The sequence below is a fragment of the Rousettus aegyptiacus genome, unplaced genomic scaffold (genome assembly GCF_014176215.1).
Source record: "Rousettus aegyptiacus isolate mRouAeg1 unplaced genomic scaffold, mRouAeg1.p scaffold_m13_p_13, whole genome shotgun sequence".
In the NCBI taxonomy this organism is placed as follows: Eukaryota; Metazoa; Chordata; class Mammalia; order Chiroptera; family Pteropodidae; genus Rousettus; species Rousettus aegyptiacus.
The window spans coordinates 37,638,868-37,662,195 of NW_023416288.1; the positions used below are offsets into that span (position 1 = coordinate 37,638,868).

At 49.8% G+C, this 23,328-nt stretch overlaps 1 protein-coding gene across 3 annotated transcripts in view; it reads left to right on the forward strand.

The window, feature by feature from the left end:
* Nucleotides 1-23,328, forward strand: part of MINDY4 (MINDY lysine 48 deubiquitinase 4) — a 94,282-nt gene that overhangs the window by 3,958 nt on the left and 66,996 nt on the right. For all 3 annotated transcript variants that reach the window (XM_036230445.1, XM_036230444.1, XM_016123824.2), the window contains exons 2-5: nucleotides 1,989-2,108; nucleotides 5,555-5,790; nucleotides 8,523-8,769; nucleotides 13,652-14,070. In XM_036230445.1, the coding sequence (XP_036086338.1) occupies nucleotides 1,989-2,108; nucleotides 5,555-5,790; nucleotides 8,523-8,769; nucleotides 13,652-14,070 (1,022 nt within the window). The remainder of the gene's footprint in view (nucleotides 1-1,988; nucleotides 2,109-5,554; nucleotides 5,791-8,522; nucleotides 8,770-13,651; nucleotides 14,071-23,328) is intronic.

Below are 23,328 nucleotides of genomic sequence, written 5' to 3' on the forward strand. Positions count from 1 at the left end.
AGACCTCGTTTCCTGCCACTTTCCCCGGTCACGTGCACCCTAGCTGCACCAGCCTCCCGTGACTGCGCCTGGGACTTTGCACTAGCCGCTCCTTGCCTAGAACACTCTTCCCCCAAGCGTCTGCATGGCCTGCTCCCACAGTCCTTTGCTCTGATATCACCCAAGCACCAAGCCTTTGCTGACCACCTTTTAGAAAGCAGCAGTCCTTACCCGCGCTCCCTCCTGGCCCTCTCTGTCTCCCCCTCTGCTCTATAGTCTATCCCCATAGCATATCACACTCGTCGGCTTTTCCTCGTAGCAGGTGAGCTCCGCGAGGGCCAGGACCTCGGTCCGTGCGCTCCTCTGCCTCTAGCAGCGGCGCGAGCGCCCCAGTGGTCCGCTCCTCTCAGTTCTTCAGTGGGGAAGCCGGGAGGTGGGAGTGGCCATGCGGACGATGCTCAGATGCTCAGTCCGTAGCCGACCATCTGAAACCCTGTCCTCCGCCTTCGTCTCTGCGCTCCCTGTTTTATTTGTCTCCGTAATAGTGCGTGTTAGCAACTGCCATACCGTAAATTTACCCCTTGTTTATGAGCTGCTTCTGCGTCAGAGTGTCAGCTCCTTGGGGGGGATGGTGGTGGTGCTTCGTCTTTTTCCTTCTTTATCGCCCGCATGTGAAACAGCTCAGCACACAGTAGGTGCACAACAAATGTTTGTTGAGTGAATGGCGGCTAGGTGGGCCAGAGGGGGACCTAGGACTGGCTGATTCCCGAGGGCGTCGTCAGAGCTTTTCGAATGGCAGTGTGCACCGTAATCCTGGAGAGTTTGTTAAACGTGCCAAGACTCGCTGATCTGAACTGCTGACAGGCTGTTACCCAGCAGAGGGACCCTCATCGGAGAGGCTTCCGCATCACTTTGATTGACAGCCCAGGTGAAAGGCCGGTGCCGGCCCTCGAGGCCCACCTCTCCTTCCAGCCGGCTCTCCCTGATGCGCCCAGGCGTGTCCCTTCCTTTCCCCCCCTTTCTTTCTGTTCCCCACTCCCTGAGGCTTTCTTTTTATCTCCTTTGGTTCAAGGTCGTATTCTTACTTCTTGTTTCACAAAGTCCTTTTGATTCAATTCATGGCAGGCCGCAGGTTTTGCCTTGTTTTCCCAGAACCTCTGCGAAATTCTGAGCACAAAGGCTGAGGGAGAAGTTGAGGTCTGTCGAGCGCCGGGGTCCGGATCCTTCTGGAACAAGGGGCTCCTTTTATGCTAGGCTGAGCTGTTTGTGAGGCACGTCTGCCTCATTGCCTGCCAGTTGGGGATCTCCATGGCCTGGCGAGGTGGCAGCCGTGGCCACAGCCACTCTCGTTTTTCAGACGAAGCAGCCAGGCTTTAGGGGGAACAGCACGTCCTGTTGTTGAAATGTGTCTTAGCTGGGCCTCTGGGAGTCCAAGGCTGGACGATGGAAAGTGGCTTCTGGTGGGCCTGGGTCCCAGTATCACGGACTCACAGGCCGGGATGACCAGACCCCTCTCTGTGATTCCGTGGTGGTCAGTTGGGGAAATCAAGCCTGGCTCCCCATCTGATAAAATAAGGTAATGATTTTGGCCTTTGTTTATGTTTTTCCTTTGATTTGCTTTTGAACTTCATATTCTGCAGCCCCAAACCTCGGGCCCAACCCAGGGCTCCTGAGCCAGCCTTCAGGGAGTCAGTTACCCAACTTTCACTTTCCTGTTCTACAAAATGGTCTGACAATGGCAGCCTTTCTTAGGTCAGCCCCGGGGAATGGGGCGGTGGGGTGGTCATTATAGGATTCAGAATCATAATGTTGAAGATGATGTCAACCGTAAAGGTTATATAAAAATAAATTCTTAACTCAGTTTTTGGTCTTTGCAATATCCCCGTGAGGAAGGCTGGATAAGAATGACCACAGTGAACATCAACAGTCTTTTGTTTATACTCTGCGTCAGAGAACGCAAGGTTTTGATTTAAAATGGCAAATCAGATGATTCAGATGTCTCCCCTCAGGGCTTAAAGAAGACGTGTGTGACCATGGACCAGGAGCGCCCACGCTCCGACCTCAGCATAAACAGCAGAAACAACCTCCGCAAGCTTCTGCACCTTGAATTTCTCTACAAGGAAAATAAGGTATGCGCTTTTAAGGTGTGGCGTGATGTTCTGGAGCTGAGTTTGGCAACGTCAAAGCGCTCACGGGCCCTGCCAAGCCATCAGAGGCAGGGGGCAGGAGGCGGGCCACGCCTGCGGTCACCGTCACGGAGAAACAGATCCAGCCCAGTGCCGACAAATCCCGAGTGTGCGCTGGGTTCCCGTCTCCGCCAGGCCATGTCGTGTGCAGCCCGTGTGGCTCGTCTTGAACCTGAACCTGTGAACAGTTATTCCCTCTGCTCCCTCCTCCCCCATGAGGCTATTTTTAGTCAGACTGTGCTTAAGAATATACTATTCAGTTATACTGAAATTTTCCATTCCCTGCCTGCGTAAGATTTTCCTTCTTCAGTTCTGAGTAATACCTTATTCCTAAGTCTCCTGTGACGTTTAATTCAGGCAGAAGTGAGACTGGGGTTCTGCTCGCCCAGGTTGAGTTGAGGGTGGGTAGGTGTAGGTGGGGCTTCCGTGATCCCCCAGCCTCAGTTACCTCACCCCCTGTTCCAAGCTCTCATGTCACCCTTTAGTTTTCCTTCCTTGTACGTGTCACGCTTACGGAGTATTTGTTTGGTTGTTTAATACGCATCTGCCTTCCCTACCACCGTGAACACAGGAGGCGGCCAGAGAGGCTCTCTTTTGCGTACTCTTATGTCCTCATACTTAACAGGTTGCCTGGTGGCGTAGTGAATGGTCAGTACTTATTTGTGGATTATATGACTGACTGATTGAACCAGTGACTTTCGGATGAATGTAACTGCCATCTGACTTAATTGCTCTTTCCGTTTTGAAGACAGAATCTTCTGGTTTAAGAATGGGCTCTCCAGCAGATGTTGCCTTGCGGGAGGGCATAGTATCAGAGTTGGAAAGAACCTAATGATCATGTAGTTTACCATTTATCATATTTTTTTTTTTTTTAAAAAGGCAATAAAAAGCTATTTTCTGCAGAATTCCAACACATGAAACAAAGACAGGGAGCAGCCCTGTTTCCGGTGGGGGTGAAGAGATCCTGCCCTCTTGACCTCTGGCGCAGCCCCTCAGGGCTGAGCGAAGGGCTTTTAAAGAACCGATAGGATGGGGACCCCACTGGGGGTGCTGCGAGCCAGAGGAGAGGGGCTTGCCGAGGCCTCACAGCCAGCTGTGGGGTAGGGGCGAGGCTACAACCAGATCTAATTCCCCATCCTGTTTTAGGAATAGCAGTCAGGCTTCCTTTAGTGGCAACCCTCTTCTCAAACGATGTCCTAGCAGATCGGCTTGATACGGGGGTGGGACGCCTCCTAGTCCTGCAAGGCTGTTTCTGAGACACCCGGAAAAACCTCAGAACAGCTCAAAAACCATCCTCGTGCATACGGGAGCTCCAGGGAGGAGCTCAGGCCAGGCTCCCCTCAGTAAAGTGAAGGGTGGAGTTTCGGGCAAACCTATGAGGCTCCGCCAGCGGGCATCACCCCGCAGGAACATTCAGGGTGCCAGAGTTCTTGGGCTCCCCTGGGAAGAGGAAGGGCGATGGCACCAGGCGAAGTCCTGTCAGAGGCTCAGTAAAGGCATCAACTAGATGCCCTTTGTCCTCTGAGCCCTGGGGTGACACTCGGGCCCCTCCATCTCATGGATGCACTCAGCCGAAGTCTTGTAGAGAGAAGCCCGTTGGCCCAGGTATCAGATACCCATTTGCTGCATTTTAAAGCAGGAGAATGGACTGTCCATTCTAGAAATCTTTTTTCCTAGAGAGTGGTGAGACTGAACCAGAAGATTCAGTGAACCACCGTGGCACAGCAGAATTTTTATGTAAATGCATCTTTACCTAATTTCCTAGAAGTATCTTTGCCATTCAAGTTCTTTTTATTTCTTCACTAAAATATAGTCTCCCTAAGGTAACTATTATCTTAAGATACTTAAGATGTTTTCATTAGATCTTGATAAGTACCTTGATTATTTGATTTATACAGTAGTTATTAGCTGTTATACAATGAGCTGAAGTTTATATTTTACAGAAAAAAATACTTATTAATCTATCTATTGCATAATGACTTTGACATTCACACAAAGCTAGTGTGATTCTAGGGAAGCCCTGCAATTTTATGTTAATTCCAGTAACTTGTCTTTCCCTATTAAATCTACGATAGATAAAAATGCCTGTGTAGAACCGAGGTTTTGAGAAACGGTGTCTAGATTCCTACAACAGCATTGTCTATTATAAGCAAAGCGATGTGAAAACCGTAATTCAGTATAATTCAGGTAATCCAGGACCCTAAGCCTCTTAAATTGAAAAAGGAAGGAGGCCGAAATAAATTTTATAACGTCTTTCCCCGGACTCTCTTCGTCGTAAGTTTCATTTAAACTTAGACAAAATATTTTGGGATCCTTTACATATATATATATATATATATATATATATATGGAACCATCCCTCGACTTGGACCGCCTGACGAATCTGTAGCATTTGGTCATAAGCCGTTGGCTGTGGTCCTGGTCTCAGAGTTCTGCGGTGTAGACCAGGAATAAGGAGGGGGAAGGCCGGGAGGAGCCCCAGGTCCCCTCTGCGCGAGGCTCGTGGTCAGAGGCTCGTGGTCAGGGGCGGTACCGCTCTGGTGGCGGGCGCACTGAATCCCCACGTCCGGCCACACTTCGCAAGGCGCTCACGGGCGAGCGCGGTGGGGGCGCCGCCGGTGCACGCCCCGTCCTGGAGGCCTGTGGCTCGCTGCTTGCCTGACCGTGCCCGTCCCAATTGCTGAGGGGAATTGTGGAAGAAATCGGGGCTCCGGCCTTTGCAGTTCTGGTTTAGTAAGACACAGCAAGGGCTGGGAATGTGTATTTTAAAAAACATATCCAATTCGGTACAGCCAGGGTTGGGAAATACCGATAATCATGTATTTCCAAAACTGACTGCTGAAGAGTTTCATTTTATTTTTTTATTTTTTATTTTTTTTTATGATTGGGGTGTAAACCGAACCAACACTGCCCGCCTCGCCTCTACGCTCTTTGTGATAACCCAGTGCTGTGTCTTCCCAGTAGTCCCCAGGGTCCAACGTCAGAGGCCGAGCGCACAAACAGAGCGAATACTCAGGTCCCAAATGTTTGTAAACTTGTAGAGTTAGCAATCCCCAAAGGCTTAATTGTGTGTGTGTGTGTGTGTGTGTGTGTGTGTGTGTGTGTTTTAGCGGAAAGATACATATTTTATAAAGTTATTCCTAGGAGAAAAAAAAAAAAAGAAGAAATTTGAATTGAAATCGAATCACCCGACTCACGCGATGGATGCTAGTTCTTTTTGTCTTCATCTCTGTGTCCAAACACAGCCCTTCGCCTTTCAGTGACATCTGAAAGAATGTGCGAATGGGGGAGAAGTTGGCAAACTCCGTCAAAGAACTAGAGCAGCCCTCTTTCCGCCCTTCCTCTGAAGCGATGCGTACGATTAATGATATTTTTTCTTTCACTGCCAGGCAAAGGAAAATCCGTTAAAAACAAACCTTGAACTCATCACCAGATACTTTCTGGATCACTTCGGAAACACCGCTAACAGTTTTACTCAGGAAGCACCAATCCCTGCACTCTCAAATGCAAAGAAAAATAATAAATTGCCGATGAGGTGCTCAGAGACCACGCTGGTAAATATATACGACCTTGCAGATGATGAGGCAGCATGGAGGACAGCGCTGTCGGAAGCGAGCAAAGCCAGGTATCTCTTCCCGTTTACACTATGGATTAGCTTCCTACTGCTGCTGTAACACATCAAGCTCAGTGGCTGTGACAGTCAGGGTTCTCCGGGAAAACAGAGCCAGTAGGAACCGAGAGAGAGAGAGAGCGAGAGCGAGAGAGAGTGCATGTGTGTGCACATACACATAAAAGATTTATTTTAAGAAACTGGCTTGCATGATCGTGGGGGCTGTCAAGTCTGAAGTCTGTGGGGCAGACCGGCATGCTGGCAACCCAGGCTGGATTTCTGTATTGCAGTCTTGAGGCAGAATTACTTATTCTCTGGGAAACCTTAGGTTTTGCTCTGAAGGCCTTCAACTTATAGAATGAGGCCCACCCACATTATCTAGGGCAGTCTCCTTTACTCTATGTCAACTGATTGTAGATGTTAATCACATCTAAAGAATCTTCATCGCAATATGAAGGACAATATTTGACTAAACAGCCGGGCACCAGAGCCTAGCCAAGTGACATATAAAATTTGACCATAGTGGTGTCTTAAAGTGACAGGAATTTGTTATCTTATAGTTCTGGATGTCAGAAGTCCAGAATTGGTCTCATTAGCTTAGTGGCTTTGAGGGGAGAATCTGTTTCCTGTCTTTCCCAGCTTCTGGTGGCCACCTACGTCCCTTGGCTTGCGGCCGCTTCCACCATCTTCAGAGGACATCTCTCCAACCGGTGTTTCTGTCATCGCATCCCCTGCGACTGACTGTCGACCCTCTGGCTCCTTCTGATAAAGACCCTTGTGATTCCACTGGGCCCACCCAGATAACCTAGGTCTTTAACTTAGCCGCATCTGCAAAGCCCCTTTTCCATGTGAGGTAATGGATTCACAGATTCCAGGGGTCAGGATGTGGATGTCTTTTGGGGGGGGGGAGCATTGTTCCACCTTCTTCACTCTGCGCTTTCAAAACCGCTGCCCTGGAGCACTGTTAGTTTCTTCTGGAGGCCCCGGGACTGGACCACTTTGTGATGGAGGATGCTTATGATTCAAAATGTTTAATTTGAGTTGTTTGGTTACTGTTTTCTTAAAAGGCAACCAAATCCTGCAGTGAGGGATCAATCTGAAAAATCAGGCCTTTTGGAACTCTTAGGAAGAAAATGAATTGGCATTCTTGACTGAAGCTCTATTATTCGGAAAACAGTCATGTTAAATGACAACCTCAACACGCTGCACGTTGTCAGTGAGGGAGAGTCTCGCTCCCTGAGAATGAGTGTTTTCTTCTAGCTCTGTTGAAAAGCGTTTCCTTTTCTGAGAGGAGCCAGAGCTGAGGGTCTGGGTGTCAAGCTGCCAAAGGATGGGAACCATTAATAAAATTCATATAAGGCTTGAGATGTGGAGGTTAATGAAGGCAGATGAAGAAGACATTTCCTCCTTCACGGGCATTTGAAATATTTCCCAAATGACAAAAAACTGCGATGCGGTAGTCGAAGCCCCTGACTTCTGCCTCATTGCCCAGGCCCCAGACGTGGGTGTTATCCTGGACTCCTTCTCGCCTGCTATGTTTGCATCTCTGAGTCCTTAATGAGGGTAAACTCTCCTGCTTTCTCTGCCCAATGGCAGCGGCCTCCCCTCTTTCCCTCGCTAACTCCCAAGGGCCCTCCTCTGGGCCGCAGGTGTCTAGTGACCTCAATCCACCCTTGACCTCAGGCAGTGTGAGCTTTCCACCAAACAAGGTTCGCCATGCTGCCTGCTGCGGAAAGGCCTTCAGACGCTCTCCCCGTCGCTTTGAGGAGAGAATCCACGTTCCTTCTGAGAACTTGTACAACCCTCTCTGTGGTCAGACGGCCCACGGGCGTGTCCTGCTTCTCCAGGCCTCGGGTTGGTACCTGGGCCCCTCCCCTGCCTGCTCGACGCTCAGGCTCAGGTGCCGCCGTCCCTGGGAGCCCTTCTGCATTTCCCCGGGCTGGTTCCAGACCCTGCTTCTGCCCGGCGTGCCCCAATCAGAGCAGTCGCAGCGCACGTGACCTCTGCCGTGTGACCTGGCGCTTGGCGCGGAGCGGCCGTCAGCGCCCTCGTATGCCGGAGTCCGGTGGTGGGAGCCGCCCCAGCCTGGCCGGAGGGGTGCCGGCTCCCAGCGACCCGCTCGTTGCCTGGGTCTCGGTCTCCTTTTCACGCCTGTCCTTTCTCGCTCCCTGCCGCTCCCACTGTCTCTCACCCTGTCCTCTCTTGTTTTCTGTCTCATATACGCACACACCCTGTCTTTCTCTCCCTCTGTTTCCCTCTTTCGATGCCAGGCAGCGCAGAAAAAGACGCGATTTCCCTGCGTAATTTTGCTGACCTTGAACTGCCCTTGGGAGGGCCAGGCTCGCTGCAGCCTCCTCCTGCCGCGCTCGGTGGCTTCGGTGGCGTGGGGCGAGGCCGGGCCCGCGTGTCTCGTGCCGCACTGCAGAGCCGCGCCTCGCAGGTCTGGAGTGGGGACGCTCTTTATCATTGTGGATATAAAATATCCGAGGCTATCTGAGGAATCCTCTCATGGGTCATCGACTCTGAGTTTGTTTCTTGTTTCCTGGTCTCGCTTTATAGGCCAGACCTGCCCTGATAGGAAAGGGTTTTCTGTTTCTCACCTTTAACGACACAGCGCCGGCTGGTTAGAAGTCCCCACAGGGTTGCCAAGGGCTCGCTCTGAGCTCGCGGTGAATGTGGAATTTACTATCGTTGTTAGCAATTCTACCCGGGATGTGCGTTTTAATGGAACTGTCCCTTTTTTGCAGACACGACAGTCTTGATGGGGATGCACTTGGTAACTTGGTATCACCCAGAAGGCCCCCGCACAAAAGCAAGCCTGTGCAGACCATGCCGGCTGAAAGTCTCCCTGTGGCCTCCGCGTGGGAGAAGATGGACAAGCTCCAGCCGTCAGAGCCGCCCCTGGACACGAGGAGGGTGGGCGAGAAGGTCAGGCCAAAGTGTGGCCTGATCGTCCGAGGCATGATGGCTGGGCCCACCGCCAGCTCCCCGCAGGTGGGGTGGTCGTTCTGAGTGGAGCGTGAGGACCGGGGAGGGCTTAAGCGGCTGCCTGGGTTTATTTTGGGGTACCTCACAAGACAGCCCAGGGTGAGGGGATCCGGGTAGCAGGGTGGGGAGACCACCCGCCTCTGCTTTCTTTCTGGCCCTACTGTCAGCTCCCGGGGGGACCAGGGGCAGGCCTCATGTCCCTCTCTGCCCTCGGCTTGCCCATGCGGCCAGCAGGTGGGTGCCACGGTTTCATGCTGCTGTGCCGAGTGAGAGCACATGCAGCCGGCTTCCTCGTCGCAGTTCAGGAGTGCGGGAAGCCGTCCAAGTTTAGGGAACGTCTTTTGTATTTTTATTTTATTTATTTATTTATTTCAACATGGGAAAACACATTTTATTGCACTAATGTTATAAGAAAAGAAAATTTCTGAGTGAATCGAACCATAGATGCAATCCCTTTACAGGTCGTTTTTCCTATATCGTGTCAGGTTGTTACATAACTAAACTTAACCAACTTGAATCTGATCGTTTTAAATCAGACTATAAAATAAACAAAAATAAACAGGAGGAGGGAGTAAAGTGTTTAGCCACTTTCACAGTCCAGCTTGAGGATGAACTTGGAGAATGAGGCAAACCATCTTTTTTATTTTTTGAAACATGATAGTTAAAAAGGAAAAAAGAACCCCCAATCCTTACGGTTTCATTTGCTTTGCTTTCGAAAAAAAGCATTCTAAAACTTTAACATCGTTTGCTAGTGTCCCTTAGAAGGGACCGTGGTAGGATCCCGTCAGGTGGGGAGACTAAACCGAATGAGACAGTAAATGCAGAAGAAGTTCGTAAAACCACAAAGGGAAATCAAACACCGAACTCAAAAAGTACGGTATCACACAAATCGGGGCGTCCAAGTGAACAAAAACGCGGTGGTCCGTGCGCGTGGCTGTCCCTTCCGCCCCTACGTGCTCACCTGCAGGTGTGCCCGGCTGTGGAGATGGCCGCGCCGCAGGAAGCCCTGCTCGCAGAAGCGGACCCCTCCCCGCGGACCCCTCCCCGCCTCTGCCTGTGCCTCGTGAGATTGTCAAGCGACGTCTCTCTGTCTCTTGGCTGTGGTCTCGTTTGTCAGACCAGGTGTCTGCGGGAAGGCGAGGGTCTGCTTCATTCTGTGAGGTTCCGACCACGCCTGGACAGCATGTCCCATCCTAGGTGTCTTGTACTTGAAGAAGGACTTTCGTGAACTGGACCATATTTAGAGGAGAAGAACTAGGAAGGCGAAGAGTTAGGAGGAAGTCGAAAGATGTGGGAATGTTTAATCGAGAGGATAAGGCTTGTGCAATGTGAGGCAGAATCTAAGATTTCTTCGAATGCGGAAGTATGAATAGGTTGGTCCCAGGATGGCGAAAATGTGGCCTTCGGGTGACCTTTCCATGCCACCCCCTGACGCTGTGCCTGTGGCCGACATTGCTAGTTGACCTCTGTGCCCCTTTTCCTATCGAATGTGGATGTGACTTCAGAACCTCCCAGGTATCTTGGCAGTTACTCCCAATGGATGGATTGGAGTGGCGAGTGAGATGAACCCTATTCGCCATCTTGAGCTTAGGCTGTAACCCCCAAGGAGCAGGGACTCCGCCGCGTTTGAGCACAGAGCATGGTGTGTGGCCCTTTGCTGGGCTGAGTGGTGTAGACTTGCTTGGTGGCTCCAGAGAGTACCAGTAGGACCACTGGGTGGAGGCTGGGATGAGGAGATCACAGTCAGAGCCGCCTCGGCAGCGGGACAGGCCATTTTGGAAGGAAGTAGACTGGAGGTGTTAAGGGCAAGCCAGGTACCCCGTCTGCTGAGGACATTGCAAAAGGAGTTCCCATCTGGTTGAGTTTAAACTACAGCGGCAGTTCTCATGATCTCTTCATACTCTTAAAACTATTGAGGAGCCCAAGGAGCTTTAGTTTATGTGGGGTACGTCTGTTGATAGTTACTATGTTAGAAATTAAAACTGAGAAATTAAAAAATACTTACATGTTAAATCATTAAAAATAACATTAATAAGCCTATTTATTACATTTAACACATTTTTTAAAACGCTATATTTTTCCAAACAGAAAAGTAATGATATGAGTAGCATGGTTTTGCATTTTTGCAAATCTCCTTCATGTCTGGCTTAGTAGGAGATGGTCTGAGTTTCATATTTGCTTCTGCATTCAGTCTGTTGCATTAGGGCACTTTAGTTGAAGTAGTTGAGGAAAATCTGGCCTCATACAGATGTGCAGTTGGAGGCAGGAAAAGTATTTTAATAGTCTTTTCAGAAAACTCGAGATATTCTTTGATACTACACTTGAACTAGACACGTTGTAGTTTCTTAATGTAGAATCTGCAACCATACCAATGGCCTTTTGATACTTTATCCATGTCCTTCGGTCCGTCTTGCACCTGACTGAATCTTCTACCACTGCATGGTTTAGTAACATAATACATTGGTTATTTGGAAAATGTTGGCTCACTAAATTACATAGATCTTCCGATCATTGACACATTTCATTATAAAAAATCACATTTGTCGATGTTGCCGCCTAACTCATCAGAAAAGTTTTTAGGTATTGAAAGCACCCAAACTCACAGTGGGAGATACAAGTGTCCCCGAATCGTAATTTTTACCTGGAAACTTGTGTTTCATCACTGATGACAATGCATCATTGATTTCCCTCGAAGTGACAGGTCAAGTTCAGCTCACAGCTCCGACATCTGACAAGCACTTTTCCTCGAGACAGTTGTCATCCCTCTGCCTCCAGAGGAGTGCTCCCATTTTGCCACACAGAATGTCAAAGAGGGTCAAGATTCAAGTCTATGAATGATGTTCGTGCATCAGCTTAGACGTGGTTAAGGGAGATTAGCACTTACTTGTTTTTATTGCAAGCGGCGGATGCCTTGGGTCCCACTAAAGTCTGGTGCCGCTGCCTCGATTCCTCCTGAAGACCAGCAGATCTTCCCACTGGTGCTTTTGCGCCATCGCCGCAAATGGCAACGCGGTGAAAAAGGGCAGATCATTCACGTTATTGCTATGAAAATGGTTTCGAGCTCCCTGGAAGGGTTTGGAGACCCCAGAGGCCGGCAGCCCACTCCTTGAGAACTGGTGGACTTGACGAACTCCAGGGTCCTGTCCTACCATGACAGTGTAATCATCAGGTCCGTGCAGCGGAGACCCCCGTCATGACTGAGCTGTGGGAGGGATGGCCCGGATCTGCTTTCCTGCCAAGAGATTGCCCCCCAAGTTCTCTGTTTAGTGATACTTTTGTGTGGGTGTTTTTTTCCCCTGGGGTAACAGGGTCCTGCGAAGCTCGTTGAAGGATGGGTGTTTGTAGAATTTCCCCAGGTTTTCTGGAAGGTCCTTTGGCCATACTTACTGGTCACTCAAGAGAAAAGAGCAAGGTTTGCTAGGTATTTCATCATTTTCTGTTACTAGATCAGCTCCGCACTTAGGAAGGATGAGTAAGAGGCTGGGTTCCCTGCCCTTGGCAGAAGTCGGGGTCTGCTTAGGAACGGTGACTAATGTGTTCCTCGCTCCGTGGCAGGGGATGCCCTGGGTGGCGTTCGGAGGATGTTTATAGTGCCTAGTAATTTCCGCCGAGAGAGAACACTACAGAATTAGCTGTTCTTATTCCAGCACGGGCTTTGCCATTGGGCCTAGGGTTATTTCTGGGAATGCTGAGAGGTCCAGGAAAAGCCCGGCGGGTGTATTTTTGTCCCTTTCCCTGACTCCCGCACCCTAGATTGGTAACAACGTGCGTTCCCATTTCCTCGGTTAATCAGTGATGGTGAGAGAGGACACACCAGTTGATTCCTTTGGAATTCCTTAATTTCGGAAACTAAGCAAATCTTGGTGCTTACTTGGTGTAGGTCACTGAGCTGGGAGCTCTGTAGACACCAGAGATGTGTGAAGAATGGCCTTCGCCACTCCTGGACTCCTGGCAGGAGGGGGCGAGGCCGTAAGTAAGTGGGGACAAGGGCGAAGAAGCACAGCAGTAGCTGATGTTTGTGACTTGGGATGGGTCTGGCTTTGTGTGAGTGCCTTCCCAAGGTCTCTCCTCTGTCACCACGGTCCTGTGGGAGGTGAGCACTACAGGTCCCCAGTTCCTCCAAAACTCTGGGCCAGGTGTGTTTTGGAATTTATAATTTTTTTTTTTTCAGAAAAGAAATACAGTGCATAAACCACATACCACATATCGCCTGCACTAGGGTGTTAGGGAGTAGCAGCCCATGAACGAAAGCACTAACATTTCTGCAACTAAATACGAATACGCACACTTTAAAAAGGACCAAGCAATCACAGAGCAGTAACAAACAATTTATTACAGGATTTTAAAACACTTTTTTTCCCAGAGGTTTTGGGATTTAGGAATTACGGATCGTGGGTCGTGGGCAGGTTGTATTACAGGGAAGGGAAGCGAGGGCCAGAGAAGTTCAATAACTTGCATCCGGGGACACGGCTTGTTGGTGATGTCACAGGAACGAGAACCCAGCTCTGACCCGGGGGCCACAGCTTCACCTGCTGCTGGGACCCGCCTCCCGTAAGGGGAGTGGGAGAAAGGCTGAGGCATGCTTTTGGGGTTCATGCAGGTGGGGTACAGTGCATGCATTACAGAACTGGTAGCCTTGGAGTGTCTCCTTGAAGAGTAGCCAGGATTTTAAGAAGGCTTGGGGATGGGGACAGACTCTCCTGGGGGAGGGAACGTCATGGGCAAATGCTTGAAGTGGGATAAAGTGAAAACAAGCAGATACTAATTATATGATTTTGTACCAATAAGTGTCAAACAGAGATAAAATGGTAAAATTCCTTGGTAAAATTGGAAAAATTCCCACCTCCCTCGAAGGGATCCTCACTGCTTCTGTCCTTGTCCCTTTCAGGATTCTCTGCGAAGGCGCTCCCTGAGGCGGCCCCCCACCTTGAGTAGCGTGACCCTGCCCCACGAGGAGGAGGAGGAGAGCCGGAGAGCCCCCGAGCTCTCCACTCGCACCCCAGCCTGTCCGGCCCCACGGGAGGGCTCGGCTTCCAGCTCCAGGAGCCCCCTGGGCCCGCTCAGTGAGCCCACCTCGGAAAAGCACAGAGCCACGCCCGGCAGCCCTCCTCGCTTGCCGAGCCCCGGGCTGCTCCAGCGGGGGAGCGGCCGGTGGGGAGCGCTTTCAGAGGACAGCCCGGCCGTGGACAGCGGCCCAGAGACCAGCAGGACGCCCTCGAAGTTCTTGCCTGGTGGGAATGCCAGGGCCACCCAGGAGAGGCTGGAAAGAGTGTTCAAAAGGCAGGGGAGCCCGTCCCTGCCTCCCAGGTGAGCATGCTGTGCCCAGGGGTGGCTCTTCCCAGGGAACCGTCCAGTCCCTGGCCACGCCTTGGGGTCTCTGAGCAAGACTGCGAAGTAGAGAAGGTGATGGTGGCCACTGTCAGGGAGAAAACTGCCCAGAGCGCACATGCCTGGGAAGCTGCTGGGGAGGTTTGCTGCACCCTTCTAATTTATTCCCAAAGTCGAGGAGGCTTTGGCAGATGGTTCCCACACAACCCTGCAGCGGCAGGGTCAGGCCCACATGGTGTAAGAGATGCGTGCTGTGGGAGACCAGCTCCCACCAGGCTCCCTGGGGCCATTATTATTTTTTTAAACTATGTCCTTACTCCTCCTCTCATTCTTTCCCTGTAGACCTTGTTGATTCCTACATTGAATGATTTTTGAATATTAACCTAATCTTATATTCCTGGAACAGACCCCACTTGGCTCTGATATATTGTCTTTTTTACGTGTTTTTGGGTTTAATTTATTAGTATTTTGTGTAGGGTTTTGTCCAGAAGTTCATGGAGGAGATTGGCTGGCAGATTTCCTTTTTGGCAACAGCCCCATTAGATTTTGGTACCTAGAAGGAGCAAGAGTTGACTTCTCTTTTTTCCTTTCTCTCGAAGAGTTAGTGTAGATTGGTGTTATTTCTTTCTTGACTGTTGAGGAAGGTTTACCAGTGAAGTCTTCTGAGCATTGAGTTGAAAGATTTCAAATTATGAATTCAGTTGAAAAAACTTTAAATTCAAGTTTTCAATTTCTTCATGTATCAATTTTGCAAATTGTATTTTTCCAAGGAATTTTACCATTTTATCTCTATTTTAAATTTATTGGTACAAAATCATATAATTATAGTATCGGCTTGTTTTCACTTGAAAGTCTGTAAGGTCTGCGGGGCTGTCTCTGTTTTCATTCCTGATACTGGTAGTTTCTGTTCTCCCCATTGTTTAACTAATCTTACTAGGGGATTATCAGTTGTATACTGTTTCAAAGAGCTAACTTTTGGCTCTATCTGTTTATTTTCCACTTCATTGACTTCCACTCTTTTATTTTTTCTTTTATTCTGCTTTCTTTGAATTTAATTTACTACTATTTCCTATATTATCAATATAGATCTGAAATAATTGATTCTCAGCCTTCTTCTTTTGTAATATCTTTTAAGGTTACAAATTTCCCCCTAAGCGATGCTTTGTCTGTATTCCATGTGTTAATGTTACATATTCATATAATTTAATTAAAATATTTTCTGATTTCCATGGTGATTTCTTCTTTTGACCTGTGGGTTATTTAGACATGAATCGATTAATGCAAAACATCTGGAGTCTTGATCTCTTTGTTTTTGATTTCTAACATTTCCACTTCGGTCATATCCACTCTGTACGATTTCAATTCTTTGATATTTGTTGAGATTTCTTTATAGTCCAGTATGTATGTAAAGCTTATTGTCTTTATAAGCAGCATATATTTGATAATTTTTTATTTTAATTGGAATAAATACTACACTTATATTTTCCTTTTGCTTGAAGAACTCTCTTTAGTCTTTCTTTAACACGCATGTTATTATATATATATAATTTTTGTTGTTGTTTTTGTTTGGAAATACCTTATTTTACCTTTATTTTTGAAGGATTTCAGTGGGTATAGAATTCTAGATTGGTGCTTTATTTATTTATTTTTTTCTCAGCATTTTAAGTATGTATTTCTATTGCCTTAGGCTTATCACCATCTCTTTTGATAAATCAGTTTACATTTTTATTGTTACCCCCTGAAAGTCATATGTCTTTTTTTTTTTTTTAAACCTCTGGCTGCATCCGCCCCCCTCCCCAAATCCCTCCACCATCCCCGCCGTCTTCATTAAAGATGTTCTCCTTCTTTGATTTTCAAAAGCTGCGCCTCGCTGTGGTTTTCTTTGATGATTCCGCTCGGTATATGTAGACCTTCTTGAAGTTGTGGATTAACATCTCACAGCAATTTTGAAAAATTGTTTATTATCTTTTCAAAGATGCTTTTGTCGCATTCTCTTTTTCCTGTCCTGGGGCTCCCATTACACATGTGCTCGACCTTTTCACTGTGTTCTGTGGGTTTTTCATCTCTTTCTTCCTGTACTTCAATTTAGATATTTTCTCTTGATCTGACTTCCAATTCACGTTTCTTCTTTTCTGCCATGTCAAATATGCTATTAATAAATTCTTAATTTCAGTTATTTTATTTTTCGGTTTTAGAACTTACATTTCTTTTCTAAAAATAAGTTTCAATGCTCTGCGAAATTCTCCATCTTCCTGTATTTTCTTTAGCATATAATTCATAGTTGTTTTGAAGCTGCTGTCTAGTAACTTCCATATCCGGATCACCCATGTGTCTATTGCTATTGTCTATTTTTCTTTTGCATTTTGGTCATTTTTTCACATTTCTTTGCATTGCTGGTAATTTTGAATGGCTTCCAGACATTGCACATGAATAATTATGTAGGCTCTGGTTAATGTCACCTTCCTTGAAGGAGGATTTAATTTTCTTTTGGAGGATGTTAATCTCCTGTTAGTTTTAGACTTCATAGGATATCTTCTTTCATTCTGTTATCTGTCTAATAACTTTTGTCATTATCTCCTTTGTTGAACAGAAATCTTTAATTTTGGTATAGTCAGTCTCTTGTTTGACATACGATTTGCATTTTTGAAGTTTTTTTTATATTATGTTTTTTCTTGCCTTTAGATTTCAATGGTTTTCTTCAATACTTTTTTCTATTAACTGCATAGTTTTAACTTTCACATTTTGGTATTTAATTTTTTGTATTTGCTGGGATGAAAAGATCCATTTTTATTTTTTTCCACATGGTAAGACAGTTTTCCTAATGCCGTCTACTCTACAATCTGTTCTTTATCCCATCGATTTATGAAGCCACTTTATTCTTCACTAAGTTCCCACATGGGCACGAGCCTGTCTTTGAGCTTTCTATTGTTTCGTTGGTATTTTGTCATTTTTAAAAACTAAAACTACGCGACTATAGCTTTTATGACTGCAGCTTTACGGTTATGGCTTATTACCTGGGTAGGGCTAGTCCCCTTCTTCTCCTTTCTTCTAAGGTTGATATAGCTAAATACAGGTCTTCAGTCTTCCTTCAGGCCTTCCTGTCTGTTCCCCCACCATGTTTGTTCCTACGTGAGGAAGAGTCGGCTTGTACCCTCGCTGTAAAGGCCCTGCTCCCAAACCATCGCACATCTGCTTCTTCCTTGTCATTCAGGTGTCTGGACTCAGGGTGGTTTTGTTTGAATAACTTCACCTCCACCTCATCTCTTGCCTCTTTTACTGTTACCACAGCATCCGTCATTACTTGAAATCTTTTCATTCATTCATTCATTCATTCATTCATTCATTTATATGTGTCTCCCCCACAATAGGAGGGACTTTTATATTCCCTGCACCTAGAATAGTACTTGGTACACAGAAGGCACTCAATGAATATTTACTACTATTACTACTACTACTACTAACAACAACAACAACAATAATAAGATCAGTAAGCTTTTGATGTTGGCCTATTTTATGCAAAACACTCTTCTAAGTATTTTAAGTAAATTCACTCTTTTAATTCTCGTGAAAGTTCTATGACGGGAATACTGTTATCATCCCCACTTCACAGGTGAGGACACTCAGAAGGTGCTTTACTTGACCAAGTTTGCACACCTAGTGAGAGGCAGAGAGGGGTCTGAACCCAGGAAGCTAGCCGCAGAGCCCGGTGAAGACGCGAAGGATGGTGTCGCTCTCTCCCCGGGGAGAAGCCCTTTCCGCAGGCTTTGGCCAGTGACTGGCTTCAGCCCGAACACCGCCAGGGGCGGGGAACTCCCTGCTTCCCACGGCACTCTGCATCACTCCGACTTTTAGGAAATTCTTCCTCACACTGCGTTAAAATCTGCTGCCCGGAGTTTGACTCAGAGGGCCTCGTTTTGGCCTCCAGCGCCCGAACATGTGTGCCTGGAAAAGGGAACAGCTCTTCGTGCCTGTAGGTCGGGAGCCTTCTCAGGCTGCAGTGGTCCGGGAGCGATGGTGGCTTGAGGAAGGAGAGGTGGCTGGAGGATCCGGAGGCCTGGGTCCTAGTCCTCACTTTGTCCCGGCTGACCCGGATCGGTTATTTGTCTCCGGGCTTCAGAGTCCCTGACCATTAAATGTGTCTTTCCAGCTCACGCATTTTGCTGGCCTACGATTCTTACTTCCAGAGTTACTTAATACAGAGATCTTTACTGAGTACCTGTACTTTCCAGGGCACTCGGGAGGTGCGGCGCATGGGCTCTGGAGTCTGAGGACCTGGACTGGCAAACCAGCTGAGCCCTTTATAACTGCTGTGGCCTCGGGCCAGTTATTAAACCCTTAAAAGGTGGTGTGGCCTTTGTCTCAGAGGAAGGAGGACAGCAGGTTAAGGTGCTTCAACAGTCCCCTCCCGCAGTACCAGACGAAGTGTGACCAGGGGTATTTAACATACGTTTGCTAATGTCGACCTTTTATATCGGTCAGTCAATAAACATTTCGGGGGCCTTGGTTTTTACCTAACGCTTATTCCTATTTGCTGGGTACCATGCTGAGCACGTTTATATATTCTCTCATTTGCTCTTTATAATAACCCATCGGGGTGGATATTATCACTGGAGTATTTTTTTTTTTTTGAGTCCTCATTAGATAGTATTCTCTTCCTCCTCCTGAATTTCAAACACCTTGACTAATAAAACAGCGGTATCAGTTAGATTGGAGTAAAATGGATATCATCTCTGTGATCGATAACAGCAAGTCACGAGGCCTGGTGGGCCCCGAGCTGACAGACTTCCCCACCTCATCTCGGGCCCAGGGCGGGTCACCTGACGTAGTCACATGGTGGGAGGGGCCGGCCCCCGGAAGAGCAGCTCACTCCTAGGAGGAGGAGGGGTGCAGCCGAGCCTCGCATTCCCCTTTGCTTTCCTCCCCCAGGTAGCCAATCAGATAAGTCTCACATCCTCCCTCGGGCTGGAATGAGTAAAGGGGAGGAGATTAAAGGTTTCCGCCAGGAGGAGACCAGTAGAGCTCCCTCTAAACCCCCGGAAGACACCGGGAGTGGAGGACAAGCATCTCCCCGCCCCGGCAGTTATTCTCCGCCTCTTACAGATGGGAAGGCTGAGGCGCAGGGAGTCGAAGGGGGCCGCCACGGTTCTGGGTGGACGCGGGCCCAGACGCTCACCGTGCGGGGGACGGAATGCGGGTTCGGTTCCAGCCGCGTCTCACCCCCCAGCTGGGCGTTTTCGGGTGGTGCAGACACAGCATCACTGAGTGCAGCACGCTTGGTTTGAAAGAAGGGCCGAAATAATTCCACCTGCTAAAGCTAACGGCACGCCCCTGCCCTTCCCAACTCCCTCCATCGGTCCGTGCTCCTCCCTCCATTTATTCCATTCAACTGAGAAAACGGGTCCGGGTCCTGGTGCGTCTCAGATCCCGTGAGCTCCTCGAGGTGAGCTCAAGGACTCTTAACACATGCCGGAGGACAGCGAGGTGCCAGCACTGGACGCACGGCCTGTGTCCCGTCGCTCAGCCCTCGCGAGCTGGAGGAAGGGCGGCTCCGGAGCCTTCCCTGAGCCCTGCAACATCCGCTCAGGGATGGCCGAGGGAGCCACACCTAGGGGCAGGGGCACGTGTCCTGGGGGAGAGGGCACCGGCGGAGGGAGTGACCTGCTGAGAGCTCTCTGCATGAAGGCTCTTCTAACCCCGCCTCCTTAGATCTACCCAGTTGCTGACGGGACTGTTTCCTGCTTTGATTTTTGTTTCTCTCCTGGGTCCTTTGATCTTAGAAGAAACTTAGAAAGTTTGTCATCTGGGCTCCCTTTCCGGGGGGATGCGGCCGGTTGGGGCCGCCTGTCGTCTGCCCCTGGCTCGCAGGGCTGCCCTCGTTGGGCTCCTCTCGCGGTCAGTCAGAGCCGCTGGACTCTGGCCCTGGCCTGGGCGGGCCTGTCGCCCTCGCCGCCCGCTCCTTCCCCATCGCGCTGTGTCGCGGGCAGGGCCTTCCTCTCCACGTTTGCATGTCACTTCCGCACGAGCCTGGCCCAGAAGATGTCAGCTGCAGGAGTAAGAACATAGGAGAGGTGACTCTTTGTTTACGCGTCTCCAGGGCTAGGTGTTCCAAGCACGGTGGCTTCCCGAATGGTGCCTTGTGAAGGTGGATAGTCTAGCTAGGGGCGGCCTCACTCGTAGGGCTCACAGCCTCCTCTCAGGGCATGCTGGCCTGTCATTTGTCTGAGAGTCCCTCAGAGTGAATCTCTGGGCCCTCTGATAGTCGCATGGACCCCGCCGTGGTTGATTTTCTGCGCACGGGCTGAAAACATGTCACGCTGGGCATCCGGTGATAGAACTGGCTTCCACTTAGGTTTTCCAGGTGGGCACGGGCCGCATGAGCTCCGGCCGCACACCTTTTGCCCGGTTGGTCTTCTTTCACAGCGCGGGTATAGTCGTGGCCATGAAATCGAGAAGCGCGTTTGGTCTCCCCTGGGAATTCGACTCATGGCATTGGCCACAGCAGCAGTATAGGTGCCAAAGCCACTAAGCATATGTGTGTCCCGTCAAGTGGCTTGAGCCATGGGGCGTTGGGAGCCAAGGTGGGAAAGCTCATGGTACAGATGGGGGTGCTGACCCCCAGAAAGGGGCATGGGCCTCTCCAGGGTCACACAGCCCCTTAGCTAGGATCAGGGACGCGATGGCCTGACAGCGCAAGCCATATGAGGGCACATTAGTTTTCTGTTGCTGGTATAACACATTATCATAAACTGAATGGCTTGAAAGCAGCACAGATTTATTGTCTTATAGTTCTGGACGATAGAGGTCAGGATTGGGTCTCACGGGGCTAAAAGCCGGGTGTTGGCAGGGCCGTGTTCCTTCTGGAGGCTCTAGAGGAGAATCCATTTCCTTGCCTCTTCCAGCTGCTAGAGGCCGCTCGCATCCCTTGGCTTGTGGCCCCTTCTTCCGTCTTCAAAGCGAGTGCCGCTGGGCTGAGTCCTGAGGCTGCCATCTCTCTGCTTCTCCCTTTTCTGTCTCCCCTCTCCTTGTAAGGAGCCCCGTGATTACGCTGGGCCCACCTGGATAATCCAGGATGTCGTCCCACCTCAGGGTCAGCTGCTTAGCAACCTCAAGCCCATCTGCACCCTAACTCCTCCCTCAACCCTGCACCCTAACCCCCCCACCCCCATCTGCACCCTAACTCCCCCTTCCAGTCACCCAGCATGTTTCCAGTGTCTGGGATTAGGCCACGGGCGTCTTTGGGAGTGGAAGGCGTTGCTCTGCCCACCGCAGAGGGAAACTTTTTCTTGCAGTATTTAAAATCTTTTTTGGTCTCATTGCAATTTTTAAAGTGTTCACTTTTTACCTTCTGAGTCTCTCTTTCTACCACTCCCAGGAGTATTTTTGTTGTGTTCACATTTTCCAGGCCTTCTCCCCTGTCTGACTGTTTGTCTGTCTGACTCTCTCTCCCCCACTTTTTTTTTTTTTTTTTAGCGTGGGTCACATGTGGGGAGGGAACTAGGCAAACCCACAGCTGCACAGTCCTTCCGGGGACCGGCGGCAGGACCAGGCGAGCAGAGGTGGCTGCAGTGCTCAGGGGGGTGGTTAACCCCGCCTCGGGGCAGGTGACCGTCCCAGAACATAAGCTTAGAGTACGGGAGAGTCCGTGGAACTGAAGTTTAATTTAGTTGGATTTTAAAAAAAGATATTTTAAATTGGGCGTTTTAAAAAGCAGGGTGGAGGAGATGCTTCCCTGGGACCCATCTCGATTCTTAGCCACATGGAACGTCAGGGCCGGAAAGATCCGTGGCATCCAACCCTGATGGGGCGCCGGGGGACGGGGCCCGGAGCGCGGGGGCACGCGACTCACACGGGCTTCTGCACGTGTCGCGAGGCCCTTCCCTAAGCTCTGTTTTCGCGGTGTAGTTACTGCTTAGAGTTTTTCTGCTTTAAACACGCACGGCCCTTCCTGTGCTCAGGGTAAGCCTCCGGCACAGCCGTCACCAATCCACGTGTGTGTGGCGTCTGTCCCTCACTCGGTGACGCCCTCGCTTTTGAAGACACTTGCTTTCAGACCCCGAGTTCCTAGAGTTATGTCCTCCACGAAGCCCTGTCAATTCACAGAAATAACCATTAGTCGATTAATACACTCGACGACTGTAGTGAGTGCCGTTGCGTGTTCGAGCCAGCGCGTTCTGGCTCGGGGCTGACCGTTAGCATCTCTGCCGACTCCGCGTTCAGTGACGTCAAGGGAGGTGCTTGAACTTGGTCCTGGTGGGAATGTTTATGCCATGGAAAGTGGCAGATGCTACAAATCAGCGTTTGCCTCCCTGGAGAGCCACCAGCACGCCCCTGTGATGGCTTATTGTGTGCCAGCCACAGCTCTGGTCACTGGCGATTCTGTAGGAATGTCGCAGACCAAGTCCCTGCCCTCGGGGATCTTAAATGTGTGACACAGAGAGGCAGTGTGGAACAAGGAAATATATAACACACCTGAGCGCTACCTGGGACAATAAATCAAGGGACAGGCTAGGGAGCCCTGGGTTGCAGCTGCTGTTTTACAAAGGGGTAGCCAGGGAAAACCTTTCTGAGAAGGTGCCTGTGAGAGGAAACCCCAAGAAAGACAGGGAACCAGGCTTTTGATCCCTGAAGGCGAATGCAAAGAGAGAGTAGCCGTACACGGGCCCTGCGGTGGGAGCATGGCGCTTGCCCCAGGCTGGCGTGGACGAGGGAGAGGAGACGGAGCAGGGGCCCGGAGGCCGCAGAGGGCGCTGGCCTTCACTCAGTCGGGGTCGTCTCGACGGGGCCGTGCTGTCTTTCACGTCAGTCCTCCGGGCCCCTTCTGTACTCACCCAGCTCCTGGTGCAGTCACCGTAGACAGGCCGCGAGGCCTGCTCACGCTGCGCGGGGTGCTGTGGTGAGGCAGGCCGAGCGTGGAGGTGACAGACCCCAGCGGGGGAGACCGGAATGGAGGCCGACACAGGCCCGCAGGCAGCCCACCGTCCGGACCGGGCGGTGTCGTCGGCTTTGTGGCAGGGTACCGTCCTGCTCTGTCAGTTAGAGAGGAGGTGTCTCTTGACACCTTTGTTGGTGCCCAGAGCCGGCCATGGCGCTGGGTGGGATGGCTCCCCGCCTCTGAAGCCCAGGACCGGCCATGATGAGGCTGTGGCCCTCACAGAGGGGCTTCGGAAGACCAGGGCGCAGTGAAGGGGCTTCGTCGACCTGGCAGGGGGACCTTGGGCTTGGAGAGGCCGTGTTTAA